The sequence below is a fragment of the Pteropus medius genome, unplaced genomic scaffold (genome assembly GCF_902729225.1).
Source record: "Pteropus medius unplaced genomic scaffold, Ma_sr-lr_union100, whole genome shotgun sequence".
NCBI classification, from domain to species: Eukaryota; Metazoa; Chordata; class Mammalia; order Chiroptera; family Pteropodidae; genus Pteropus; species Pteropus medius.
Window position 1 is genome coordinate 1 of NW_024350919.1, and position 23,697 is coordinate 23,697.

General features: G+C 57.2%; 1 protein-coding gene and 2 long non-coding RNA genes across 3 annotated transcripts; 1 reads left to right on the top strand and 2 right to left on the bottom strand.

Annotated features, from left to right (window-relative positions):
* Nucleotides 1-5,914: 5,914 nt before the first annotated feature.
* Nucleotides 5,915-8,579, bottom strand: LOC120584400 (uncharacterized). The gene is made up of 2 exons (XR_005648019.1): nt 8,028-8,579; nt 5,915-7,529 (listed from the first exon to the last, which is right to left on the bottom strand). It is a non-coding gene; the product is annotated as an uncharacterized LOC120584400 (long non-coding RNA).
* A 6-nt stretch (nt 8,580-8,585) lies between these two features.
* LOC120584401 (uncharacterized) lies at nt 8,586-10,926 on the top strand. The gene is made up of 2 exons (XR_005648020.1): nt 8,586-8,874; nt 9,448-10,926. It is a non-coding gene; the product is annotated as an uncharacterized LOC120584401 (long non-coding RNA).
* On the bottom strand, nt 9,882-20,750 carry SUMO3 (small ubiquitin like modifier 3). The gene is made up of 4 exons (XM_039840057.1): nt 20,593-20,750; nt 15,746-15,874; nt 12,477-12,548; nt 9,882-11,225 (listed from the first exon to the last, which is right to left on the bottom strand). The coding sequence occupies exons 1-4, from the start codon at nt 20,611-20,613 to the stop codon at nt 11,133-11,135; spliced, it is 315 nt and encodes a 104-aa protein (XP_039695991.1). The 5' UTR covers nt 20,614-20,750; the 3' UTR covers nt 9,882-11,132.
* Between the last annotated feature and the right edge of the window lie 2,947 nt (nt 20,751-23,697).

Below are 23,697 nucleotides of genomic sequence, written 5' to 3' on the forward strand. Positions count from 1 at the left end.
CCCCCCCGCCCCCTCTGGTGACCACTAGTCTATCGTCCATGTCCATGAATCTCCGTCTGTCTGTCTTGTTTGTTGCTTTTAGGTTTATATCCCACATATGTGATATCATGTGGTTTTCAACTTTTTCTGTCTGGCTTATCTCACTTAGCATGATTATCTCAAGGTCCATCTTGTGATGAGAACTTTTCAGATCTACTGTCTTAGCAACTTTCAAATGCACGACACGGCGTTATTGACTACGGTCACCACGCTGCACATCCCCACGACTGAATGACTTTATACCTGAAAGTTTGAGCCTTCTGCCCCTCCCCCACCTCACCCACCCCCACCGCTCGCCTACAGCAACCACCAATCCGTTCCGTTATCTATGATTTCCGCTTTGCTTTTGCTTGTTTTCAAGATTCCACATATAAATGACATATGGTATTTGCCTTTCTCTGCCTGTTTACTTCACTTAGCACACCATCCTTCAAGGTCCATCTACATTGTCACAGATGGCGTGATTTCCTCCTTTTGTGTGGCTTATTCCATTGTATACATGCTGTACATTTACAGCAGCATTATTCATAACGGCCAAAAAAATGGAAACAATCCCAATATCTATCAATAGTAGACAAGATCAATAAATCGTGACATATTCATACAATGGAACAAAAATGAAAAAAAAATGACGCACAGCTACACACGTTACATCGTACAAAAGAACCCAGACCTAAACAACATAACGCACTGCATAGATACACAATACCAAGTACCCACGTACACACGCACGCACGACACAGAACCCAGAGTCACACTGACGACTGCACACGGCACTGACTGAGAACACGCGCTTCGGAAGGAAGGCCACGGGAGGAAGCAGATCCTGCGGGAAAGGCTGCCACGGGGGGTGGGCGCACACTGTGGGGTGCTGGCGGGCTGGCGGCCTCTCGCTTCCTGGGGTGTGGGGACCCTCTGAGAACTCCCTGAGCTGAACATGTCATCCCTGGCACTTTCCTTCGTCGGCTACATTTCAAGCTAATCAACGTTTTAACAGTTGTGACCGCAAGTGTCCAGGCAGGGAAGATGACACCCTGGACCAGAGCAACGACTGGGCGGGGTTCCGTTCTTTGGGTTATGCGGATGGCAGTGCCTGCTGATGAAGTGGCGGGGGGGGTGAGACAGACAGGAGGCGTCCCAACGACTGAGTGGTGGCACCGTTACTGGGGTGGACTGGGGTGGGAAGGGCAGGTCCAATGTCAACACAGAAGGAGATGCCAGGACGGACCAGCCAGCGGGGGCGGGCAGCTGGGGAGTCCAGAGAGCCAGGAGGGCTGGACGCTAGAGGAGGGGAGGGGGAAGTGGGGAGAGGCTACACGGGGGGGCGACGGAGCCCCCAGCCTGACGGGGCTCTCTAGGGCTGTTTCCCAGGGAACACCGGAAATGCAGAGTGCTGTTCCCAGGTCTCAGAGAGATGGGGGTGCTACTGCCATTTCGGGGGAAGGGACTAAGAATACTTACTGTTCTGCCACCAACAAGCCCCGCACAAGGGAAATCTGTCTCACTGGACCTGCCAATGACACCTGTGGACAAACTGTGGCCCAGGGGGCCAGCAAAGGGAGAAAGGAAAGTGTCTGTGACCAAGGGCGTGCCAACACCAGGAAGGCGGCAAGGCCAAGGCAGCAGGAGACCACAGGGCGGCCAGTGACACGGGACGAACTCGTGCTGGCTGCAAAGCCAAGTGCACTAAGCACTTTGAGGACGAGGGAATCGAGGGCCAGCGCGGCCGAGGAAGGACCAGGACCAGGGCGACAGACCCTGACCGGCTCGGCCCGGCTCGGCCCCTCTCTGCAGCTCCTCACGGTGGGAGGATGAGACCCAGCTCACCAGGCTTCATACGCCCAACTGTCTGAAACCTAATCTGCGTCCTGTATAAATCAAGTTACCTTTTTTAAGAACAACAAAAAACAACAACAAATTAAGGCAGATGAGCTATAAACTCCTAGGAGGGACGGAGGGACCTTAGTTGGGAAAGGGAGAAACAATGACACCGACCATTTCCCCGAGCCTCGAGGAGCTCATACCAAAAAGAGCTGGCTTTCCTCCTCACCTGCGGAGTTCCCCTGGGAACTTCCCTGGGCGCGCTCCCTATTCAGGGCGAGGCCCAGCCTCCAGCAGCATTCCCACGGCACCCTTACCCAACGGCGCCATCTACTGGTCAGTGTGGAGCTACAGTGTCCCAGCTCTCCAGGAGGGAACGCGTCTGGGCCACAGACACAGACACAGACACACACATGTGCACACACGTGTACACACACACAAAATCATACAGTTTCACATTTACTGATAAAAACAACTTCAAAAGGAGAAACGAGGGCATTTGATATGTTGTTCCCTGACATACGCTGTCAATTTGGCTAAAACTCTGATAAAAAATTTAAAAAAAATTTTAAAGTAGTGGTTAGCAGTCTGCTTCACACGCAGAAGGTCCTGGGTTCGCGCCCCAGTGGAGCCACAGTCCAGGCCCCGGGTGCACCAGGCCCCAGGTGTGCACCGCGAGCGCGTGGGAGCAGACGCCCCACCTCCAGAGATTCAGGTCTTAAGGGGAGACGGCAACATCGGCAACATCCGTAGGTCAGGGGCGGAAGAGGGAGGAGGGAGGAGGGAGGAAGGAGGATTAAAAAAATTTTTTTAAGAGAAAAAAATCTTAACAATGTCAGAGACAGATGCTACTGATCCCTTGAAATGTTAATTTGTTAAAAATATTTCTTTAATTGTAGCTTTAAAAATAGCTGCCACACAAATTAAAATATAAATTTAACCTTTGGCCCAGCAATCCCGTGTCTCAGAATCTATCCACAGTTACAGTGGTAAAAACAAGAAAAGACACCTGCATAAGGCTATCCATTTCAGAACTATTTTAATAGCAAAAAACGAGAAATGACCCAAATGCTATCCACAGGGGGCAAGTCAAATGATGTGCATCTGTGACAGAAGACCGTGCAGCTGCGAAAGGAGTGACAAACGCCTCTGTGCACAGGACAGAGTGAACCCCAGGACGCGGCGAGGGGAAAACACAATGGACGAAACTGTAACGAGGTCTCTGAAGACGTGATTCAGGCCAAATGAGGTCACTGAGGCTGGACCTAATGCGATCTGACTGGGATCCTTAAAATGCAAGGAGGGACATACACAGAGGGACAACCGCGTGAGGACGCAGCAGGAAGACGGCAGCTGACAAGCCCAGGAGAGAGGCCTCAGGAGCAGCTACGTCACGTGAAGAACTTTTACAACTTAATAAAAAAAAAAATTAAAAAATGAGCAAGAGACACATGATCTATCAAAAAAGAAATGGACGGCACATAAACACATGAAATAATACTCAACACCACGGGTCACTAGGGAAATGTGAATTAAAAGCACGACGAGAAGATGGTGACGCACGAGGACCCGGACTCACTGCCCTGAAAAAACACAACGACTCAAAAGCTCTATGTGGGGCAATTTCCTTAGCCCGCAAGGGCTGGCTGAGCGACAGCTACACACGGAAAACGGAAGACACCACGTGGAAGCGGGAGCAGCGCCTGGGACACTTCTTACCCTGAGCCCTGCCCCCGGGCACAGCCACCCGCGGCCGGGACGGACTCAGCACACAGAGCTTCTCCCTGAGGAAGGAGGGTGCGAACCCCACGCTGTGCTGCCAGCTGTTAAGCCCTGCACCTGAGGCAGCAGCCCCCAAACATCTCCCTTGGAAACCCCACAAGACGGCAGCCATCGGAGGACCCCAGGCCTGGCTCAGAGGGTGGCCCGGGGACAGGATCGGACCTGCACACATGCAGAACTCTCTGGGGACAGAGCCCAGGGCGCCACTTCCACCTCCTTGGCCAGGCTCTAGCACCAGCAACGCCTAGGGTAGCCTCACGCACATCTGCCACCTTGGTTTCCGCAGCAGGAGCCGAGGAGTGCTTCTGGATCACCTGCCTCTGGAGGACAAGAGTGCTTCTGGATCACCTGGCTCTGGAGGACAAGAGAGCCTGGGTACATAGGACTGTTATAATCAGTGTCGCCCAGAAAGGAATTCAAACCCCAGTCTGGCATCCTGATTTCTGTGACTGCTGCCAGGCGATACCTCTACACTGCCTTGCTCTGGGGGCCAGTGAGTCTCACCCTCATGGGCCACATGGGACTGTCACCAACAGGGAGAGTTCTGAGACAGCCACCACCCCTGGGGCAGGGCAGAGGCAATGGACAGGGAGCAGGAAGCGTGGCCTTTCTGTGAAGGGGGCCACTAGCCAATCGCAGGACACAGCCCAAGGGCCAGGCCCCTGATGAAAGCCACACTGGGGGCTGGCCAGGACCCTCTCCTGAACCTCGGGGGATGGGCGCATCTGCATGCCTACCCCCCTGCCACGCCCCAGAGGGCCAGTGTCTCCACGGGGAGAGCTGCACACAGCAGGTGCCCTGGTGGCAATAGGAAGGCGTACGGAGATTTCTAAATCACTGTTAACGTCCTGTTTCTGAAGCCGGGTGCCTCGGGTGCAGACGTTCATTCTACTATTTCATCTGAACGTACGTGTTTGACACGCTTTTACTTATAAGCTTCACAATCAAAAGCTAAAAGGGGTTAACGACAGGGAAAGATGACAGTAACAGGTAGGACGGGTGGACTGGTTCGGGGATGGCTTCTCCAGGGGAGCCGGGCACGAGTGATGAAGACGGCCGGGGAAGAGCCCGGGCCCGGGCGGGAGGGTGCCAACGACAAAGCCGGGGCTGGAGCGGAGGGTGCCAGCTCAGGGGGAGAGATGAGGTCAGAGAGGCAGGAGAGGGGCCAGAGCATGCCGAGCCCGCCAGGTCACTGCGAGGACTTCGGTTTTTACTGCGACCAGGGGTCCTGGGCAGCGCCACGACCCGACTCTCTGCTGTGTGACGACCAGAACCCAGTGAGGCGAGAGCAGAAGCTGAAGGGCTCACGCGGCGGGCACCCAGCCTGAGGGCGCACCCGGCCGGCGTGGGACTCGGATGCGGTCTGAAGGTGGGACGACAGGTCACCTGTGGAAAGAGGCAGCAAGGCTGGAGCTGCGGTTTGAGCCCACACACCTGGAAGGACGAGGCTGCCGCTGACTGGGAGGAGGGTGACAGGGGTGAGAGTAACAATGGTTCCGGGAAGAGCAGGGGCTCAGTTCTACACGTGTACGTTCGGGGTTCCTATTAGACACTGCACCGAGTCGAAGAACGTCCCCCAGAATCTGTGAAAGTGGCCTTATCTGGAAACGGAGGCCCTGATGAGGTGCTTGAGTTAAAATGAGGCCACAGCGGGCTTCGGTGGCCCTAAGATGACTGGCACCTTTCTGGGAGGCAGAAGGCCATGCGTGACACGCCCAGAAGCCCGAGCAGAGCAGCGAGGCTAGTGGCAGCCCCCGGAGGCTGGAAGAGGCCGGAAGGGAGTCCTCCCCCGTCCTCAGACACCCTGATTTGGGTCTTCTGGCATCCAGAACCGTGAGAGAATAAAGTACCGCTTATTAAATTTTCCCGAGCTTGGGCTACTCCGTTACGGTGGCCCCAGGAAGCTCACACCTAAGTCCACCACTGACACTTCTGGGAAAGGCTAAGTGACGCGTGGAGGTAAAACATCTAGAAAAGATACCAGGTTCTTTTCCTGGTTCTCCTTTTTCGTTTTAAGAACCTAGGCCAATCGTCTCGCTTGTTATTCAACTTCCTGTAAAGTCGGGGCCTGAACGGAATCACAGCCAAGGTCCTACCGAGTCTAGGTTGCTGCAGCTCTGTGACTACTCCTAAGGACAAAAAAGGGTGCCTGCACCCTGTCCCAACTACCCAAACCCCGTGCCACAGGCCAGCTGCTTCTGTGAAGTCTACCTTCATGCTGGGTGTGCCACCTTCAAGTGTAGCAGGACAAACTAGACACTAAGACACAAAAGACAAGAATGACTAAACGGAATTTTATTACGTTACTAAGATACAGCAACAACAAAACTCCCCTCAGTAACATACTGACTTCATTTGCTATTGTCGATGTGACAAATCACCACAAACTCAGTGGCTTAGAACACCGCCCACTGATGATCTCAGTTTCCAGGTGACAGAAGGCTGGGCACAGCATGGGTCAGTTGGCTGGCTGCTTAGAGGCGCGCGAGGCAGCAGTCAGGAGTTGGCAGGGCTGCCTCCCCAAGTTCATCCGGGTTTCTGGCAGAGCTCAGTTCCCTGCGGCTGTACGACTGAGGGTCCACGGTCCCTGCTGCCGCTGGCCGGAGACCACTGTGGGGTCCAGAGTCACCCACGGCCCTCAGGTCCTGGTCACTCTCCAGCTCCTCCTCAGAGCTCCCGTCCTGCCTTTCCTTCCGTTTCGGGGCCTCGTGCGGTTATGGTCGTACCCCGAGAGTCTACGCTGATCTCCCTGTCTGAGTCAGCTGGTTAGTAAGCTGCCGATGACATCTGCAAAGTCCCCTCGCCACGGTGCCCAGTTAAATGTCTGAGCGAATAACCAGGGGACAGGAATCTTAGGGCCATCTGCAGAGCTCTGCATACATACTCCAAAATGACATATATTGACACGTAATGCACTTGTGTGATACAGCTTTGGAAGTCAATCATTATTTATGTTCTATTATTGCAGAGCGACCACATGATTGAAACAATAGATGAGGCTTTTGTAAATACAGTAAGAGGAAAATCACCCTCGCTAACACAAATGCCCTCAGGAAATACAAGTTCAACAAAGCTAAGGCTGGACGGAAACAGCCTGAACTTAACTTCCCCTCAGGGGCTTAACAGGTTCCTCTACGGAAACTGAGAAAACAATGCCGGCTCGCAGCCCAGAGACGGCCAAACAGACTAAACCAGACGCGGCCGCACAGACCAGGATGCCGGGAAATGGTAAATTTCCCAGACATCTGAACCCCGGGCCAGGATTCCCATGAGGACCCAGAGGCCGCAGCCCCCTCAGACTACCCTCCGCTCAGAGTGAACCGCCTCGTCTCTCCCCAGCCGTGGGGGACACAGGCGGCGCGCTGCTCAAACTTTTATGTAAGGAGCCTGCACCGGCGGCACATCGCCCCCGCCCCGGGCGGCGCCGCCCGTACGGTCAGGACGCTGAGCGGCGTGCGTGTCCACCAGCTACGCGAAATTCATTACGTTAGTTTATTTTCAACTCTCTGCTGAAAGTGTCCTCAGTGCAGTTATAGCAACAACGTCAACACTGCCGAGCTCCCCATCCGGGGTCTCGCGAAGCCGAGTCTTCCCGGGCGAGGCAGGGGCTGAGCCCAGGTCTGTGGCTCGGGGCCCCGCGCCTGAGCAGGGCAGGCCACGCCGTGTCCCCACCGGCTAACCAGGGCCCCGTGGGCGCGGGGGTATCCCAGGACTCGTCACGGCAATGCTCCCAAGGGAGCTTTCCGCCGCCAAAACGTGGAACGCGGAATGTTCCGAGGTTGTCGTTTCTCCCTTTGTTTCCCCAAACCGCAGAAAAATCTACAGGCTAACGAGCACGGAGGAGGCTGTCTGGACACCATCTGGGAAGAATGACAGGTGGCACTGTCCTGAAGAACAAGAACACCAAAGTCCGACCTTTCACCCCGAGCGCGACGCGCTCCCCCCGGCGCTGCTCTCGAACCTCTCGGCGGGCGGCTCGGGCCCCCTCCCCGTCCCCGCGTGCGGCCGACGCTGGGGACAGCGCGGCTCCGGGTCGCTGAAGACGCCGGACGGAGACCGACCGCAACCGCCGACGCGTTCCTAAACGAGCGCAGCAGCAACGGCGACTTCTGCCCTCCAGGTTCTCCGCGCCGGTCGCGAACACCCTCGAGAGGTGACGGGCGCGGCCGAACAGGCGCCCCGGGCCGCCTGCGGCTCCGCGGGGGCTCCGCGTCCAGCTGCGCCACACCTGGCGGCCCTCGCGCCGGGGCCCCCGGGCCGGAGGAGGGGGCGCGGCGGGGGCCTGGGGCGGGGCGCGGGGCGCCAGCCCGACGTGAGTCTCGGCGGCGGGCGGCAGCCGCGGCCTCCGCGCTGTCCTCCCGGCCCTGCGCGGGCCCCGAACTCACGTTTGTACTCGGCCATCAGCCTCTTGAGCGCCGTCCCCGCCATGGTCCGGGCAGCAGCGGAGGTCCGTCAGGCCTCCCGCCCGCAGCGCTGTATCCCCCGCCCGCCGCCGCGGCTGCTTCCGGGTCGCTGCGCGGGCACCGAAGCCCTTCCGGGGCGGGGCCGCGCGTGCGCGGTGGCGGCGGGGCGGGGCGGGGCTGCGCGGGTCCGGGGGCCCCTTTGCGGAGTGATCGCTGCTCCCGACGACCCCAGTTCCTGTGCGGCTCGGGCCTGCCGGGGGTCCGGGCCGCGAGCCCCCGGATTGCGTACGTAGGGACTGCCTGTTGCGTCACACTGGCCATACGGGGGTCCGATGGAGGACGGGGCGGTGGACGGCGGCCTGTGCAGACGTCATTCACTTGGCATTTTTTTAAGGACACCAGAAGGGGGCGTGGAAAACGAAGAGTCTGCAGTTGGAGAAGTATCCACATGGCGTGGCCGCGACGGGCGCGCTCGCCGTGACCCCGCCGTCGGGCGTGGTCACTGACCAGGCCCCGTCTCCGAAGGCCTCGGTGCCCCCCCCCCCCCGACTACCTCCCCGCAGGTCTTGGGTTTGGGACGGTGGCGCGGCCCAGCCGGAATCGGGGGCCCAAGACTTGCCCACCACCCCTACCCCCGGCGAGAGGAGGTGGGGAGACCCGAGGGGCAGCCGAGCCGCAGCCAGCGCGCTGACCAGCGCGACCACGGGCTGAGCAGCGGGTGTGTGATAGCGGCGCGGGGGACACCAGCAAGCTCAGAAAACAGTATGCGTCTCTGGCAACTAAGTTCTAAAATATGAAAAGTGTGTCACAGCTGAACCCGTGTTCTAAGGTAGAGCTTTAACATTAATATGCTTTCCCAGCTGTGAGCTCGTGGGCACCAGGGCGACACCTCCCGGTTTTCCTAGGACCCAGGGTTCTTGGGACATGGGACTTTTAAGTGCCAAAACCAAAGTGCTAGCTGGGACCCAGGGCACCGAATAACAGGATAAGTCGGGCATATCTCTTCCTGAAGCGTCAATTTAACGAGAGTTAGATTTGTGTAACTTAATATTTTCAAAATAGTAACACCAAGATTATTCCAAATGCACAAGTTGCATTAACTTTCAGACAACCTCGAGGACATACCCTGTTCTCTGCAGTGCGGCGCCGCGGGTGGGAGGTCCTGCAGCACTGCTCTAATGTCCCAAATAAATACGCAGCCCCGCTCTTCTAACTTAAGGCACAAGTGCGGGGGCAATGACAGTCCCTGTGAAGAGCTCGAATCCTGCTTTTGGCCGGTGTAGACCAGGTGCTAGGGTGCCGCGCTGTTTCCTAGCTGCCCTGCACCTTTCGGTTTAGGCTCGTCTCACCTGATGGACTACCTAAAACCGCTCAGTCATTTTCAACCCTGGTTTTGTCACAGCAGTCCACCGGGAAGTTCTCAAATTCACATCAGTTCGCTCAGCTTCAAAGAGTAGGTTGTCGGCCGCCCTGAGGAAAACAGTCTGAACGTCAAGCAACAAACAGCTTGAGACACCCAGACTGACGTCCAGATCTGCTGCCTCCAAAACCAAGCCTATCTGCACGACACCCAGGACCGGAAAGGAGTGGTCACGATGCCAGTTTAGCGCAGCCGACAGCCAGAGAGCTCTGGGAGGCGGGAGAGGACGGACCCCTCGGGAACCTCCCCGCCCAGCACAGGCAATCTGCAAGGGTCGCAGAGGGAACCCACAGGGGAATACTTACTTTTCGGCACCTAGCCTTTAAACCGTAGTCTGAGTGGCCTCGCTAAATGGTTACGACGCATGCTGAATTGCGACAGCTCCAACCTCTAAACGCAGGATGTAACACACGAGACCGAATACCAAACTATATTTACTGTTTACAGTAGTAAAGGGCAACGAAGAAATGTACAAATTGGTGAATAAACAGCCAGCAGGCCCCACCCGCGCCCCGACAGCAAAACACAAGAGAAGGCGAGACTCCAGGCAAGCAAGAGACGGCGGTCACGGTCGCGCTGTCCAAGTGGCAGACGAGGCAGAGCAGGGCCATCAGGCAGCAGTGGGTCCGTACGAAAGGGCAGTGGGACTCAGGGTGGAACAGGTACAGATCCCCAGACGCTTCACAGAACTGAATCACAGCTAAGATTCGAGAAGCAGCAGAGCACAGTCCGTGTGAGGGCCAGGAAGGCCCTGGGCGCGGACCTGCGTGTGGCCACACTTGTAAGTAGCTCTTTGACACAAAAACGTCACTGCAAATTCGGCAATACTTAATCGTACTTTTCTATATAGAGGCCATAATTACTCATCAGAAGCAAATACGGGAAGGGAACTGAGGCCACAGTACTATCACCAAGTGAGAGACGTGGGGGTTACTTTCCTCTGCATTAAGAAAAGGGGCAAAGCCAGTTGTCACTGACCACGCTTCTCCCATGTAGCATCACGGGCGCTGTGCCTGCCACTGCCCAAGGGGACATCGAGGAGCAGAGCACCCCGGGCCATGTTGCTGAGGGACTCAGCTGTTTTCCTTCTTGCCTTTCAGAAAGCATTCCAGTATTCTCCCTTCGACTACCATATTCTCACAAAACTTAAATTTGCAATATTTAGCACTTAAAAAACCTGTGCCTACAAAAAATGGGAACCGAAAGTTTGTCTCCCATCCCCACCATGCCCCCAACACTTGTCCCACAGAAGCACTCCCAGTGTGGTGACATGAGCTCTCTACATGATCGGAATAAGCGGTGGGGGGGGATTGGGGGGGTGTCAATACCTGGGATAAGATCCTCGTCTAGACTAAAAGGGGACATTCAGGCCACAAGCTGGGGGGACATGTCATAGGAAGGGAAAAGAAAAACAAAAATGAAAGCAAAAACCCAAAAAGCCTCACGACTCATTTCCCTAAACGAAGATGACAACTGTGCCCGGCCCGGGTTCAGGTGAGGGAGGATTCATCCCTGCAGAGTTCTGAGTGGCACCCGCAGTGTGTCACAGAGGAAAGGAATGTGGGTGGATGTCCTCGGTCTCCGCAGACTCCTTTGCGATTGGCATGGTCACGTGCTCACTATTCAACGGCAAATACAAGGACGGTGACGAAGGGGGGCCGTTCCGTTTAGAGGCGGCGTCCTGCACGGCAGCCGGTCTCCCTAGAGCCCCCCGTCTGCTGCTGGAACACGTCAATGGTGTCTTCATCCTCCATCTCCAGCTGGCAGGGTCGGCGTGACGGGCACAGAGACAAAAGGAAAAACTGTTAGTTTTCTCGCCGTCACAGAAACAAAAACTGCTCGATGAAATACACCTATCTACAGCACTGTCCCCATCACTGGCGCACACGGGCTGTCACACCCTTGCTCTGTGGCCGTCACTCCTGGGTCACAGGCAGGGAGGAGAGGCTACGCTTAGGATTCCCAGCACACTGCTCATTCAGCAGGCCGCCCCTCACAGAACTCACGAAAGAACATTCAAGGCCAACTTCAGCTGATAGAAAACGAAGTCTCATTAAAAAACGGACAAGGATGTGACACTGTTACTGAAAATGACACAGAAGCAGATTCCAGTCAGGAGCAGCCAGTGGGCGGCAGCAAGTCCTGGGGACCAGCAGGGGCACCCCCTTCGTGACAAGTGCAGTGGATGGTGCCTGCAGATTCCAAAGCAAACCGAATCTCAACATAAGGGGCCACCGTGTGAAGGCCCGCAGCGGGCGCCGCACCCGCTCCCCAGCCCCCCCTTCAAGGCCAGGCCAGGGGTGAGGTGACGTCCCTGCTCCTGACCCCGCAGCACAGACCCCTCCCACGATCTCCCTCTGTGCTCGGTACAAAAGCTCCTGCCAGTCGGAGACCAAGGCGCTGGAGGCAGGAACGTCCGGAACCATCTCAGATGTGGGTACAAGGAGCGGGGCCAGCGGCCACCATGCTGCAGACACTACCTGGACAGGGCCAGGGTGACAGGCGGGAGGAGGGCTCCCCGGCCCCCCGCAGGGCAGCCTCCCTGCCCCGGGAACCCTCGGCGCCCACCGCTGCCTGGGTGGCTGCAGAGTCCCGCAAGTGGGCAGAGGTACACAGCCGTCCCTGGGACGGGCCAGGCAGACTCTGACAGTCGGTGGCTCTGGGTCACAAGGTCGTCCAGCCCATGAATGACGAGGGCCCAGCCCTGACCACAGCCCCTGCCCGGGTCCGCTGCCAGCAGGGCCTGGGCCTAGGCCGGACTTGCGCTGACCCCATGGCCTGGGCGCCCGCCCCAGTCCACCCAGACCCGCGCCCATGCCCCATGTTCTCAGCGTCCAGCCCACGCCCCACATCTCCCAGCGCAGAGGAGGATGTCCCACAAAGGCTTCCTTCCCATTTGAAACAATGAACCTCCAAATTTAAACACTGAACCACCCGGTAATAGGCCCCCGAGGACACAAAGGTGCCCCACGAGGGCCAGTGGGGGCCTCAGTCAGATGCTGCTGCCATACCTGGGCCGGGGTGTCCGCCTCGTTGATCGGCTGCCCATCGAACCGGAACCTAATCTGTCTCATTGACAAGCCCTGAAACGAAAAAGCAAATACCAGTCCATATTTCCAGGCAACGCATTAATTCAGAAAAGTCAAATATTTACACCAAAATACCACAATTCAGAACACACACACTGACGAGCCAACTGATTCTAAACCCACTGGTGGGCCTGTAATCGAGTCTACGTGACGGCAACACCACACCTTCAGAAAGTACCATTCTAGCAGCTTCTAGCCCAACGCACATCCTCACCCTCGCTTCCCCCCATGAGCCAAGCAAGCTTTCCACAGTGCCGGCACCACCGCGACCCCCTTCAAGTCTCTCAGAAACAGGCCAGGCGACGAGGCATGTGACAAGGACGCCGCTTGACACTCGGAAGCAATCCCAATGGCTGGGGCCTTGAGAAAGGCAGGAGGACACTTTCCATCCGCAAAGGAGCACGTGTCGCCTTTCTGTGTCCCGAGGGAATGTGAACGGGTCGGTGTGCAGAGACGACCACCTTTAAAAGGCCGTTCCGACTTCACGCAAACAGGACAGGCAGGAGTCGAGCCCACACCTCTGCCCCGCTGAAAAGCATAAAGAAATAAGCAACGAACAACAGGACAAAGAGCGGGAGAGGGCAAGGGCCAACAGACCACGGGTGTCACCGCTGAGCTGGAAGCTGAAGGCTCCAAGGCTGTGGACGCTAGACTCCAAAGTAGGGGTGGGGTCGGGGCAACAAGATGCAGCCCCGAGAGGCGGGGTCTGTCACTCTGGGAGGCCGACATGCAGCCAGCAGCTGATCTAGGGGTGATGCCTCGAAGATCCTATCAGCCCCCAAGCCAAGGTCCGCAATCCCAGAGCCCAGGTGCTGCCCCTCCCCCAGACAGAGGGAGCCCGGGCCGCAGCCCAGCGGTGGGGAGTGGCAGGCACTCCCACGGCACAGGCAGGAGCCTGGAGGTCACTTCTGGGAAAACTCAAGGACTCACAGGCTGCCACATCCAGGAGCCCCACACCACGAACCCTAGCAGGCCGCCCCACAGCAAGGTGTGGGCCCTGTGCACGTGCGCGCGCGCACACACACACAAGCATGCAGCTTTTCACCAGGTTTCAGTGCTTCGTTCTTAGATGCGAGCAGTTAATCGAGGGTTAGAGGGCATTTAAGGGGAAGCCTCATTGTGTGAGACCAGACCAGATGGAGAAGGGAGGGCGCAGGTGGGGGAAGGGGTCCGAGAATACATCACACACGCACACGCGTGCACGCGCGTGCACGCTCCCAGTTCGCAGGGATGTGGAAAGCGACAGTAAGTCTACTGGGGAAGAAGCCTCGAAGCACAAGAGCTTAGAAACTGGAGATCAGAAATCCCGACAGGAATCAGACCGTCCACATAAAGTTGAGAAAAGGCCCCAGAAAAGAAACCCACAGCGACAACGAAACGGTCCAAAACAGGTCACGACCGGTGAACAGGGCCCTGCGACAGCACCGAGGAGAGGGAGCCACCGAGGAGAGGGAGCCACCGAGGAGAGGGAGCCGAGGCGGGGGAGGGACACAGCTTTCAGGACCGACAGAAGTGCGGTTCTGAACCGAGACGGGTTCCCAGAAAGGCAGAGCTGAACCTGCGCACCCCGAAGCACGCGGCGGTGGGAGCCCCAACACGGGCGTGGGGCCCCGACAGTGCTCAGAGGGAGGCCGAGTTACCCGCAAAGGCGACAGACCCAGAATGCCACTGGACGGTCACAGCAACACCGGAAGCCGGGGGCAGACAACACAGGAGGTCCGAAACAGGAAAATGAGTTTCGACCCTGAAATTTCTGTGCGCTCCAATATCCCAGGCCGAAGGAGTATAGGAAGCAAGTCGTTTTCAGACGCTGTGTCTCAGAGATGCTGCCTTTTACATACTTTTTCTGAACAAAAGCCTGGAAGACGTGCTCCATCAAAACAGGAAAGGTGATTAATACAGAAAATACACCGGAGGGAGGGAAAGAAACTTCCAGAACAACTCAGGCGGCTCTGGAGACAGCTAGCCTCAAAAGCAAGCTGTCCAGGGGGCACAGGACAGGAGGGGCTCCCAGGACAACGGGAAAAGCAAGGACGCAGCAGTGCCTGCCTACGTGGGGGGATGGACAGCACAGGGGAAACGTGGGGGTGCGTCCACAGTGGGCCGCACCACCACCAGACGAGGAAAAACGACACTCAACAGGTCGTTGCAGACGAGCGATCGACTGCGAGGACAAGGACGAGGGACAGCGCGCTGTGGCTGCAGCATCAGCCGAGTCGCCACCTTTCACAGGTAAAAATAACTTCTAAACTGAAAACGCAGAACAGCGTGAGCACATTTACCGAGAAAAAGCTCAAGAGAAAGTCGAAGCGCTGGCAGAGATGCTTCTGGGGAGCAGGGTTTGAGAAGCGGGGGCCAGAGCAAGACGTCATGACGTCACTTTCCTGCGGTGTCCTGACAACAAACTCCCAAGGCCGGAGTCTCAAAGCCAACAGCGGAGGCCGACTCGGCACTCGCGCTCCCACGGCGGCAGAGGACAGCTGCCTGCTGCTCAGAGAAACGGCTCCATCGAGGGGGCGCGGGGCAGGCCGAGGGCACCAGGAGCCCCACGCCCCGTCACTCCAGAGCACTGTGCAGGCAGAGCCGCCGAGTGAGGACTCGCGGGACTGGACAGGCCCCAGGACCAGAAATGAGGCCACAGGAGCACTGATGAGAACAAAACAGACCGAGGGACAAAGCACAGGTACACTGGAGCCACGAGTTCAAAATGACACTAACAACAGCGACAGCTAAAAAAGTGCAGTCTCACTGGTCACTGTGGGTGGAGGCCAGTGACGACTGATGAACCAAGGGAAGGAATCGGGTATCATCTAGAAACCACACTGTGACCAGGGCTGCGTCCCCACAGACATGGCCCAGCCACCGTGGGGAGGAGGAGGAGGTGCACACAGGTTCTGGCTCTGCGACCTCAGAGGGAGGAGCTGTCCAGCCCAACCCCAACCCGGAGGCCGCCGCCCCCGCCTCCTGGGGAAGGGCAGACAGTGGATCTGCTGGGACAGGCGGTGGGCGCACCCTGGAGACGGGGCAGAGAAAGGCCACAGAGGAAAGCGCACGTGTGCGCAGACACGCACATGCACACGAATACACACACACGTGTGCGCACACACGCATGCATGCAAATATGCACACGTTCAGACACACAAACGCATGCGCACGCAGGCGCTCCAGGCCAGCGCCCCGCCGCAGCGCACCTGCCTCTCGCAGTAGGCCTTCATCAGCTTGCTCAGCGGGGTGTGTCTCTTGATTTTGAACTGGACCACAGAGCCGTCCTGCCCGGCCACCTTCAGGTTGATGTGGTCATTCTCCGTCTTCACACCCTCCTGCAAAAGACGCAAACGGGGCCTTGACACCACATTTCAAGACGACCACGGTTTTAAGGGCAAGTCTTTAGGTAATTGCTGGGTTTTTTAAGCCATTACAAGCAACCTAAGTCTTAAAATTCTTTAGCAATCTAGAGCCAGTCACGTGACGTTTATTTTTACACAGAATTTATTTTTAACTTCCGAGCATCCGTGTGTAAGGAAACGCGACGCAGATCTACAGAGCTCACAGATTGTTAATTCAAAGAAAACAGTCCGCTTAACAAATGTAGGAGAAAACTGGAAGTCCCGTCTGTCGCAAGATGGGTCCTGTGAGGCTGGAGGGGGGGCCACGTGCTCTGAGCAGCCGAGCCAGGCCGCCCACACGTGTCCACCTTCCTGCTGCCCGCGACCGTGGGGGGAAGCCGAGCCCTCCCTGTGCAGTTTCGCCTTCGGTCAGTCCCACCTGAGCGGGGACGTTCCCGGCATCTGCTTTCACGTGAGCCCTGACGTGCTCACGCTCCCGAACAAGGACGCACAGTTCCTGTCTCCTGGAAACACGTGGACTTGACATCTGTCACGGGGCAGAGGCTCCGTCTGCAGCATCTCCTAGGAGCCAGAGTGACGCGTCCGCAGTGACACGCCCCTCGAGGGTCCCGCAGGCACAGTGCCGCCTCCTTTATCTGGCACCATTTGGGAATAAAGGAGTCGTTTATTTTTAATGAAGTGATGAAGCTGGCCCAAGTTTTGATGGAAATCAAAGCGTATGCTGCACTTTCTCCGGCTGACACACATGCTCATCTCTTCCCGGATGTGTCACTTGTCAGTGTGGCCCTGGAGGAGTGACCGCCATGTCAGGGCTCAGCGCCAGGACTACTGGCAGGCTCCGTGGAGGATTCCACACCTCTCCCCTACCCGCCCTGCTGGGAGGGCTGGGGCCCTGCTCCCCTCCCTGTGTCCCCAGCCACCCCAACAGAAGGGGCCTGGAAGCAGGCGGCTGCATCCCGCACGCTGGCTCTTCAAATTCTTGTGTGGGGTGCAGCTCTGTCCAGGGTTCTTGGAGCGGCCGAGAAGTCGCCCCGGGAGGCGAGACACCAGCAAGGAGCCTGGAGGAGGATGCCCGGGGGAGGCGCCCACTGGCCACTCGGCCGGGCACCACACACGCCACCCATGCCCGCAACCTACACTCGTGTGGGGTGGGAGAGCTGGCGGGGCAGACAGGTGCTCGGTGACCCCCGGCCGAGACGCGCTGGGCGGCCCCTCTTGGAGCACCTGCTCTGTTTCCCAGAGACTAAGAATGCATTTGGGTATTTTTTGCAGTTGAAGGTCTTATTTTGGAATGATTTCACATTTACAGAAAAGTTGCAAAACAGCGCTCACGAGCTCCTGTGCGCCCCACGCCCGTCCCCACATGGACGTCTTGCAGCCCCACGTGCGTGTCACAGCTGAGCACCCAGCACTGCCACGTCATTATCAAGGACACTTCGAGCTTTCTTGGTATTCTGCCAGTTTTCGTCCTATTTCTGTTGTGGGATCCGATCCAGGGTACCACGTCCCGCTCGTAGATATAAGTTTTTTTTCCATTATTTTTACTGTGTTAAAATACACACAATGTAAAATTTACCATTTCGACCATTTTGGGGTGGCATTAAGTACATTCGTAAGGTCGTGCAGCCATCACCACCGTCCTCTCCAGAGCTCTTTTTATCTGATAAACCTGAAATTCTGACCCACTGAACAATAACTCCTCGCACCCACATCCCACTTTCTGTCTCCATAATTTTTATTCTAGGGACCTCAACGACATGGATCATGCAGTACTTGTCCTTTTGTATCCGGCTTATTTCATTCAGCATAATGTCTTCAAGGTCCATCCACGTCATAGTGTGTGTCGGAATCACCTTCCCTTTCATGGATGGTTAAAACTTCATTGTACGGATGGGCATTTTGCTCACCAGCTCATCCATCGATGGACACTTGGGTTGCTTCCACATTTTAGCCATCACCAATAATGCTGCAGCGAGCGCTGGTGCGCGAGTATCTCGAGACCCTGCTTTCAATTATTTTGGGTATGTAGCCAGAAGTGGGATTGCTGGGTCATATGGTGAATTTCTTTTTAAGGAGCTGCCATCCTGTTTCCCACAGCTGCTCACCATTTTACGTTCCCACCAACGGTGCACAAGGGTTCTAATTCCTTCACGTCATTGCCAACACTTTTTTTTGTTTTGACAGCAGCCATCCTAGTGGGTATGAGGTCTTGGTTTGCATTTCCTCGATGATGATGTTGAGCATCTTTTCGTGTCCTATTGGCCATTGGCCTATCTCTCCTTTGAGAAATGTCTACTCAAGTCCTTTGCCCATTTCTAAGTGGGGTTGTTTTTTAGTTGTTGAGTTTTAGGAATTCTCTATACATTCTGGATATTAATCCCTTGTCAGATATACAATTTACAACATCTTCTCCCCGTCTATAGGTTGCCTTTCTACTGTTGATAGTGTCCACATCACATTCCGATGCACGAAATTTTAATTTTCATGAAGTTCAGTTTGTCTGTTTTTTCTTGTTGGCGTCAGATCCAAGAAATAATCGTCACATCCAATGTCGTGAAGCTTCTGTCTGTTTTCTCCTAAGAGTTTTATTGGTTTAGGTCTTACGCATTTAGGTCCTTGATCCATTTCGAGTTAATTTTTGTACATGGTGTTAAGAAGGATCCAACTTCATTCCTTTGCATGAGGACAGAGGATGCATTTGCTTTCATGACGAAAAGATACGGACGTGCTCAAACAGATGCAGGGCCCAGAACACAAAGCGAACAGAAACACAAGGCAGTGGCTGCAGACCGTGCACAGGGCCTCACCAGGGACAATGGGGCACCAGCTAAAGGCCCCAGGTACCTCTCCCCTCTAACAGAGGGAAACCAAGAACAAAAGGCCTGTCCCAGACCCCTGGTGAATTCCAAATAAACAAAGAGTAATGAGAGAAAAAAGAAACCCTAAAAAAGACAATTCACTGCAGTCGGTGCCTGGGCCATGCAGGGGTGAGAGGCTGCTTTCCCAGCCGACCCGTCAGGCTTTCCTTCCTAGAGCACCATGGCCTCCTGCCAGGCCCAGAGCAGAGGGGACAGAGGGGACTCCTCAGCAGGCACGACAAAGCATTTAGTCCTTTTAGAAGCAGTTAAAATGTGTTTATGCAACTGACAAAAGACAATGGGAGTTGACAGGACTGGCAGAGTTAAGTTTAAAAACACCAAAGAAACGAGCTCCGAGTGCATATCACACTATTTAAACTTCAGTGAGAGGAAACCGCCCGGGAGAACGTGAGGACGGCATTTATTCTTGGCCCAACGACCCGCTGGGAAGGAGCCGCGGCAGAAAAGGCTGAGTTGGAGCCCACGTGTACAAAGCGAAGGCGGCTCCCGCCGCATCTGCAGAGAGGTGTGCCCGGAGTGTGACCTCTCCTCAAAGCGGGGCAGGGAGGGTGTGGGCTCCACGTGGGCCCACAGGTCCACCCCAAGCCCGGCTGTGCCCTTGTGTTGCCCACGCGCTGGGCTCGGTCTCCGCTGTGGGGGTGCGACCTCCAGGACGCGGCTGTCGTCAGAGGAAGCCAGCAGATCTTCCTTAGGCAAAAAAACTAGCCTAACAGTGCGGACGAAAAGCTTCGGAAGCCTGTTTTAAACACTAGTTAGCACACCGCCTGCGGCCTCCTCAAAGACTGAGGCCAACGCCAGGGAGGGGCGCAGACCGGAGGGCGCCATGGGGACCGGAGGCTCACGCCTAGGGACGACGGAGAGGGTGGGCGCAGGCCCGAGGGCGCCATGGGGACCGGGGGATGGGGCACGCCGGGTGACATACTGGGGGAGGGTGGGCACACGCCCGAGGGCGGCAAGAGGGGCGGCGGTAAAGGTTGCCAGCGCGTGCAGCCAGGCCAGGCCTCTCGGGGTCCCTCGGGGTGGCCCGCAGTGAGGACCGAGGAGGGGGCCTCAGCAAACAGCGCTGGGCGGGTCTGCGGACTAGGGTCCCGGCGCGAGGGGCGTAGCAGGGGAGGGCACCGGCGACAGAGGAGGTCCTGGGGAGGGGCTGTGCCCGATAGGGGTCCCGGCGGAAGCGGGCGGGGTTTCTCCCCAAAGTGGGTGGCAGCGTCCGAGATCGCAACCGGGATTCGGGAGGGGAGCTTCCCGTCGGGGGAGGTCGGTGGAGGGAACCCCGACAGAGGACTCCAAGGGAGGGGCGTCTGGACGCGGCAGGGGGTTCCGGAGACGCTGTGTTCCGGCGGCTGAGGGGCGGTGGCGGCGGGGTATTTAGGGCCAGGAAGAGTCGGGACGCGCGGCGCCGCGCAGGCCCCGCCCCGCGTCCTAGGTCGGCCCTGGGCGGGGCTCCGGGGGGCGGGGCCTGGTCGGGGGCGGGGCCCGGGCAGTCGGGCAGAGCGCGGAGGGCGGGGCCCGCGAGGCTGCGGGCGGAGAACCCTGGGCAGCGGGCGGGGCGCGGCTGGCAAATGGGGGAGGGGCGGAGCCTGGGCGGACGGCGGGGCACCGCGCGGCGGGCGGGGGAGGGGAGCCGAGCGGCGCGGCGGCGGCGGCAGCGGGGGGAGGGGCGGGAGGCCCGGGCCCAGGGCGGCCCCGCCGGCTCCGCTGGCTCCCGAGGCTGCGCTCCGCCGCGGAGGGCGCCCGGGGCGCGGGGAACGGGCGGGGACGGCGCGGGCGGGAGTCGACCTCGAGGGCCGGCCCGCGCCCACCAGCCCTTACCTTGGGCTTCTCCTCGGACATGGCTGCGCAGGCGGCGGGGCGGCGGCGGGGAATTGGGCAGCGCCGGAGCGGGCGAGTCACGCTCTCGGCCCGCCGCTCTCCCGCCGCAACTGCTCGCGGGGCCGCGCTTTGCCCCCCAAATCCTGGCGTGCCGGTTGGCCGGCGGGGGTCACGTGGTGCGCGCGCGTTCACGATGCGCGCGGCCCGGGGCGTCGAGCGCGCGCCCGGCCGGGCCGAGGTTCCTGGCGGTTGGGAATGCGTCACGGGGCGGGTCCCCGCGCTATCCCAGCGGCCCCGGCTCCCGGGGGCGCCCAGGGCACTGGGGGCGGGGGCGACGCGCTGAGACCTCGGGGGCGCTCGGGGCACCGAGGGCGGGTGGCAAGAGGGCCTCGGTGGGCACCGAGGGCCCCGGGGGACGCACAAAGAACCCAGTCCATTAGGCCAGCCCAGGTGCGGCGTCAGGGCCAGCACTGGCCCATTACCTGGGGGCCTGTGCGCCTCCTCAGTGCCCCGGTACACAGACCTGGTCCCTCGCCTACTTAAGCTCAGCCAGCCAAGCCCAGGCGCACGTTTCCCGCGTGGAGAGTGCGTTTCTCCGAGGAAAAAGGAAAATGAGGCCAGTCTGGTGAACCACTTCCACTGGCCACGGGGGCCCTGGGTGAGGCAGGGGCGCCTCCGCGGCGACCCTCTACTGGAGAAGACTGGGTTCGCCTTCACTGGGGAGCCAAGCGTCAGGGCGTGAAGAGCCGCGGGGGTGAACCGAGGCTCTGCCCACCGAGGACACATTCCTTGTGTATTTTGAAGCTGCACAAACTGAGGTCTGACCTCCGTCACCCAGAGCTGCAGGTGGACAGAGGCACCAACGGGTCAGGGATGTGGACTCTTCCTCTGTCCCGTTCTCACTCAGCTCGGCCAGGCTCCCTCTGCGGCTTCATCTCCCTTTGTCTAATCCCGGCTCGGGGCTTCTGAACCTGGCGGGTGGAAGCTGAGCGCGCGGGGAAGATCGTGGGATGGGCGCAGGAGGCCCTCTTGTGACCGTTTCGCTAGTCTCTGGAGTGTGCACCCTGTGCCAGATCCTAGTGCTCACAATCTTCACAGCAGCCCATGTCACAGGTGAGGCAATGGAGGTGCTCAGAGGTCACATCACACACCTGCAGTCCCAGAGTTGGTAAGCAGTACAACTGGGATTTGAACGCGGGCGCTTGGTCAGTGAGCTTGACCAGTGTGCTCTGGGGGCGAACCCAGGGTTAGGCCCCATCCGCACAGCCACAATGGGCACTCAGGCAGACACTGGGAACAGGCCGGAGGACACCGCCAGAGTCAGGACATCTTTCAGTACCACGAGGCCCGCGTTCTTAGGAGTCCCAGCTCTTCCTGTGCGTCCGTCTGCAATCCTAGTGCCTCCCGAGGAAATGGACCGGTGACGGCTGGCATTTATCTGTTGCTCAGTGTGCCCAGCATGCTGCCGGGGTGCATGATCCCACTCAAGCCACACAGCACTCTGAAGCGGGGGGCCTCGTGATCCCTCTTTTGCCAACTAGGAATCAAAGGTTTAGGGGGAGGGGGCCTGCACGTTATCACACAGCTAGGATTTGAACCTAAATGATGGAGCCGTTTCCCTCCTGGGTTAGCCCAGCTGACTGGGTTCCACTAATTTTCTGTTAAAATCACAAAGCCATAGAGTCATGTTTTCATGGACTCTTAATTTCACAAACCATCTTTGACTCAAAAAAAATCACTTTCTTGATCAGAGGTACCATTGAGGAGAGGGGAAGGGGACTCCTCAAAACAGGCTGCCGTGTCACAGGTCTAGTCAGCCCACCTCCCGCCTCTGCCGGGTCCAAGGCTTTGGTCCTTTTCATCCTGGAATCTGGACGATGGCCCACCTCTGCCAGAGGATCCCTAGGTACAATGGCCAGCTCAAACTCTGCTTTCGGGAGAAGGGAGCCTCCAGGAACCAGCCCCTTCCAGGAAAGAGAGAGACGGTGGGGACCAGACCATCCCCACCCCCCAGATTGTTGGCTGTGGTGTGACTTTGGGTAGGCATTGTTTGGATCCATTAACTCTGACACCATCAGTTATAAAACATAACATCATATTGCCACATACACATTCAACTATGGATGGAAGACACATCCCGGTTTCAGATTTAGAGTATGAAAAATATATAACTTAGGATTGATGGAGCGCAGAATCTAAATGTGTTACAATAAGAAATTAGTTAAATTATGGTCCACTCATAATGAAAGTCTATGTCACTATTAGAAGGAATGTGTAAAAGAGTAGTCGATAACAGGAAAAGGTGCTCATGTGATGTCGATAAGTTTTTTTTAAAGCAAATTATAAAACCATTATGGTTTTAAACAAGAAATCTGTATGAAATATTTTGAAAATCGGAAGACATCAGATAGCTACCAAAACAGAACACTTTCTCTAAGGGGCGAAGAGCCCAGAAAGAAAGGATGTAAGTTTCCCCTTCGAGGCGTTTGGTGATGCGTACGATGTATGTATCTTGTTGGGCCCCCATAACAAAACACCACAGACTGTGTAGTTTAAGAATAATTTATTTCCTCCCAATTCCAGAGACTGGAAGTCCAAGATCAAGTCGCCAGCAGGGTTGGTTTCAAGCGAGGCCTCTGTCCTTGGCTTATATAGATGGTCAGCATGTCCCTGTGTCCCTACATGGCCTTTCGTTTGTGTGTGCACGGAGGGAGAGACAGGGAGGGCGAGACCTGCACGATACGGTCCGTAATGTATTCAGTGGACAAGAAGTTGAAACACTGAGCACAGCTTTGTCTCATAGGCTGGAGGAGACAATAACTGGGCATGGCCAACAGCAAGATAAACTGGTAGGGAGCTCTGATAAATAACCCGGACCCGGAGCTAGCGCACTGAGGTCTACGACAAAGGAGTAAGCCTGCAGCGTAAATAGATTAGTCTGCACAAAGACAAACCCCGCATCCAGACAGCTCACTCCCAAACTGGACTAAGCTGATCTGCTCTCCTCATTGCCAGCCTGAAGCAAAAAGAAATCTCTGGAGGAAAGCAGCATCATCCAGGGCCTCAAATTACCTAAAATATCGATATATAGAATTGAATGAAAGT

Coding starts and splice junctions, on each gene's coding strand:
- SUMO3 (XM_039840057.1), bottom strand. CDS start 20,613: ATGTCCGAGGAGAAGCCCAAG. Junction 12,549..15,745: donor AGGCCTACTGCGAGAGGCAG/GTGCGCTGCGGC, acceptor TTTTCGTTTCAG/GGCTTGTCAATGAGACAGAT. Junction 11,226..12,476: donor AGGCGGACACCCCGGCCCAG/GTATGGCAGCAG, acceptor CGACCCTGCCAG/CTGGAGATGGAGGATGAAGA.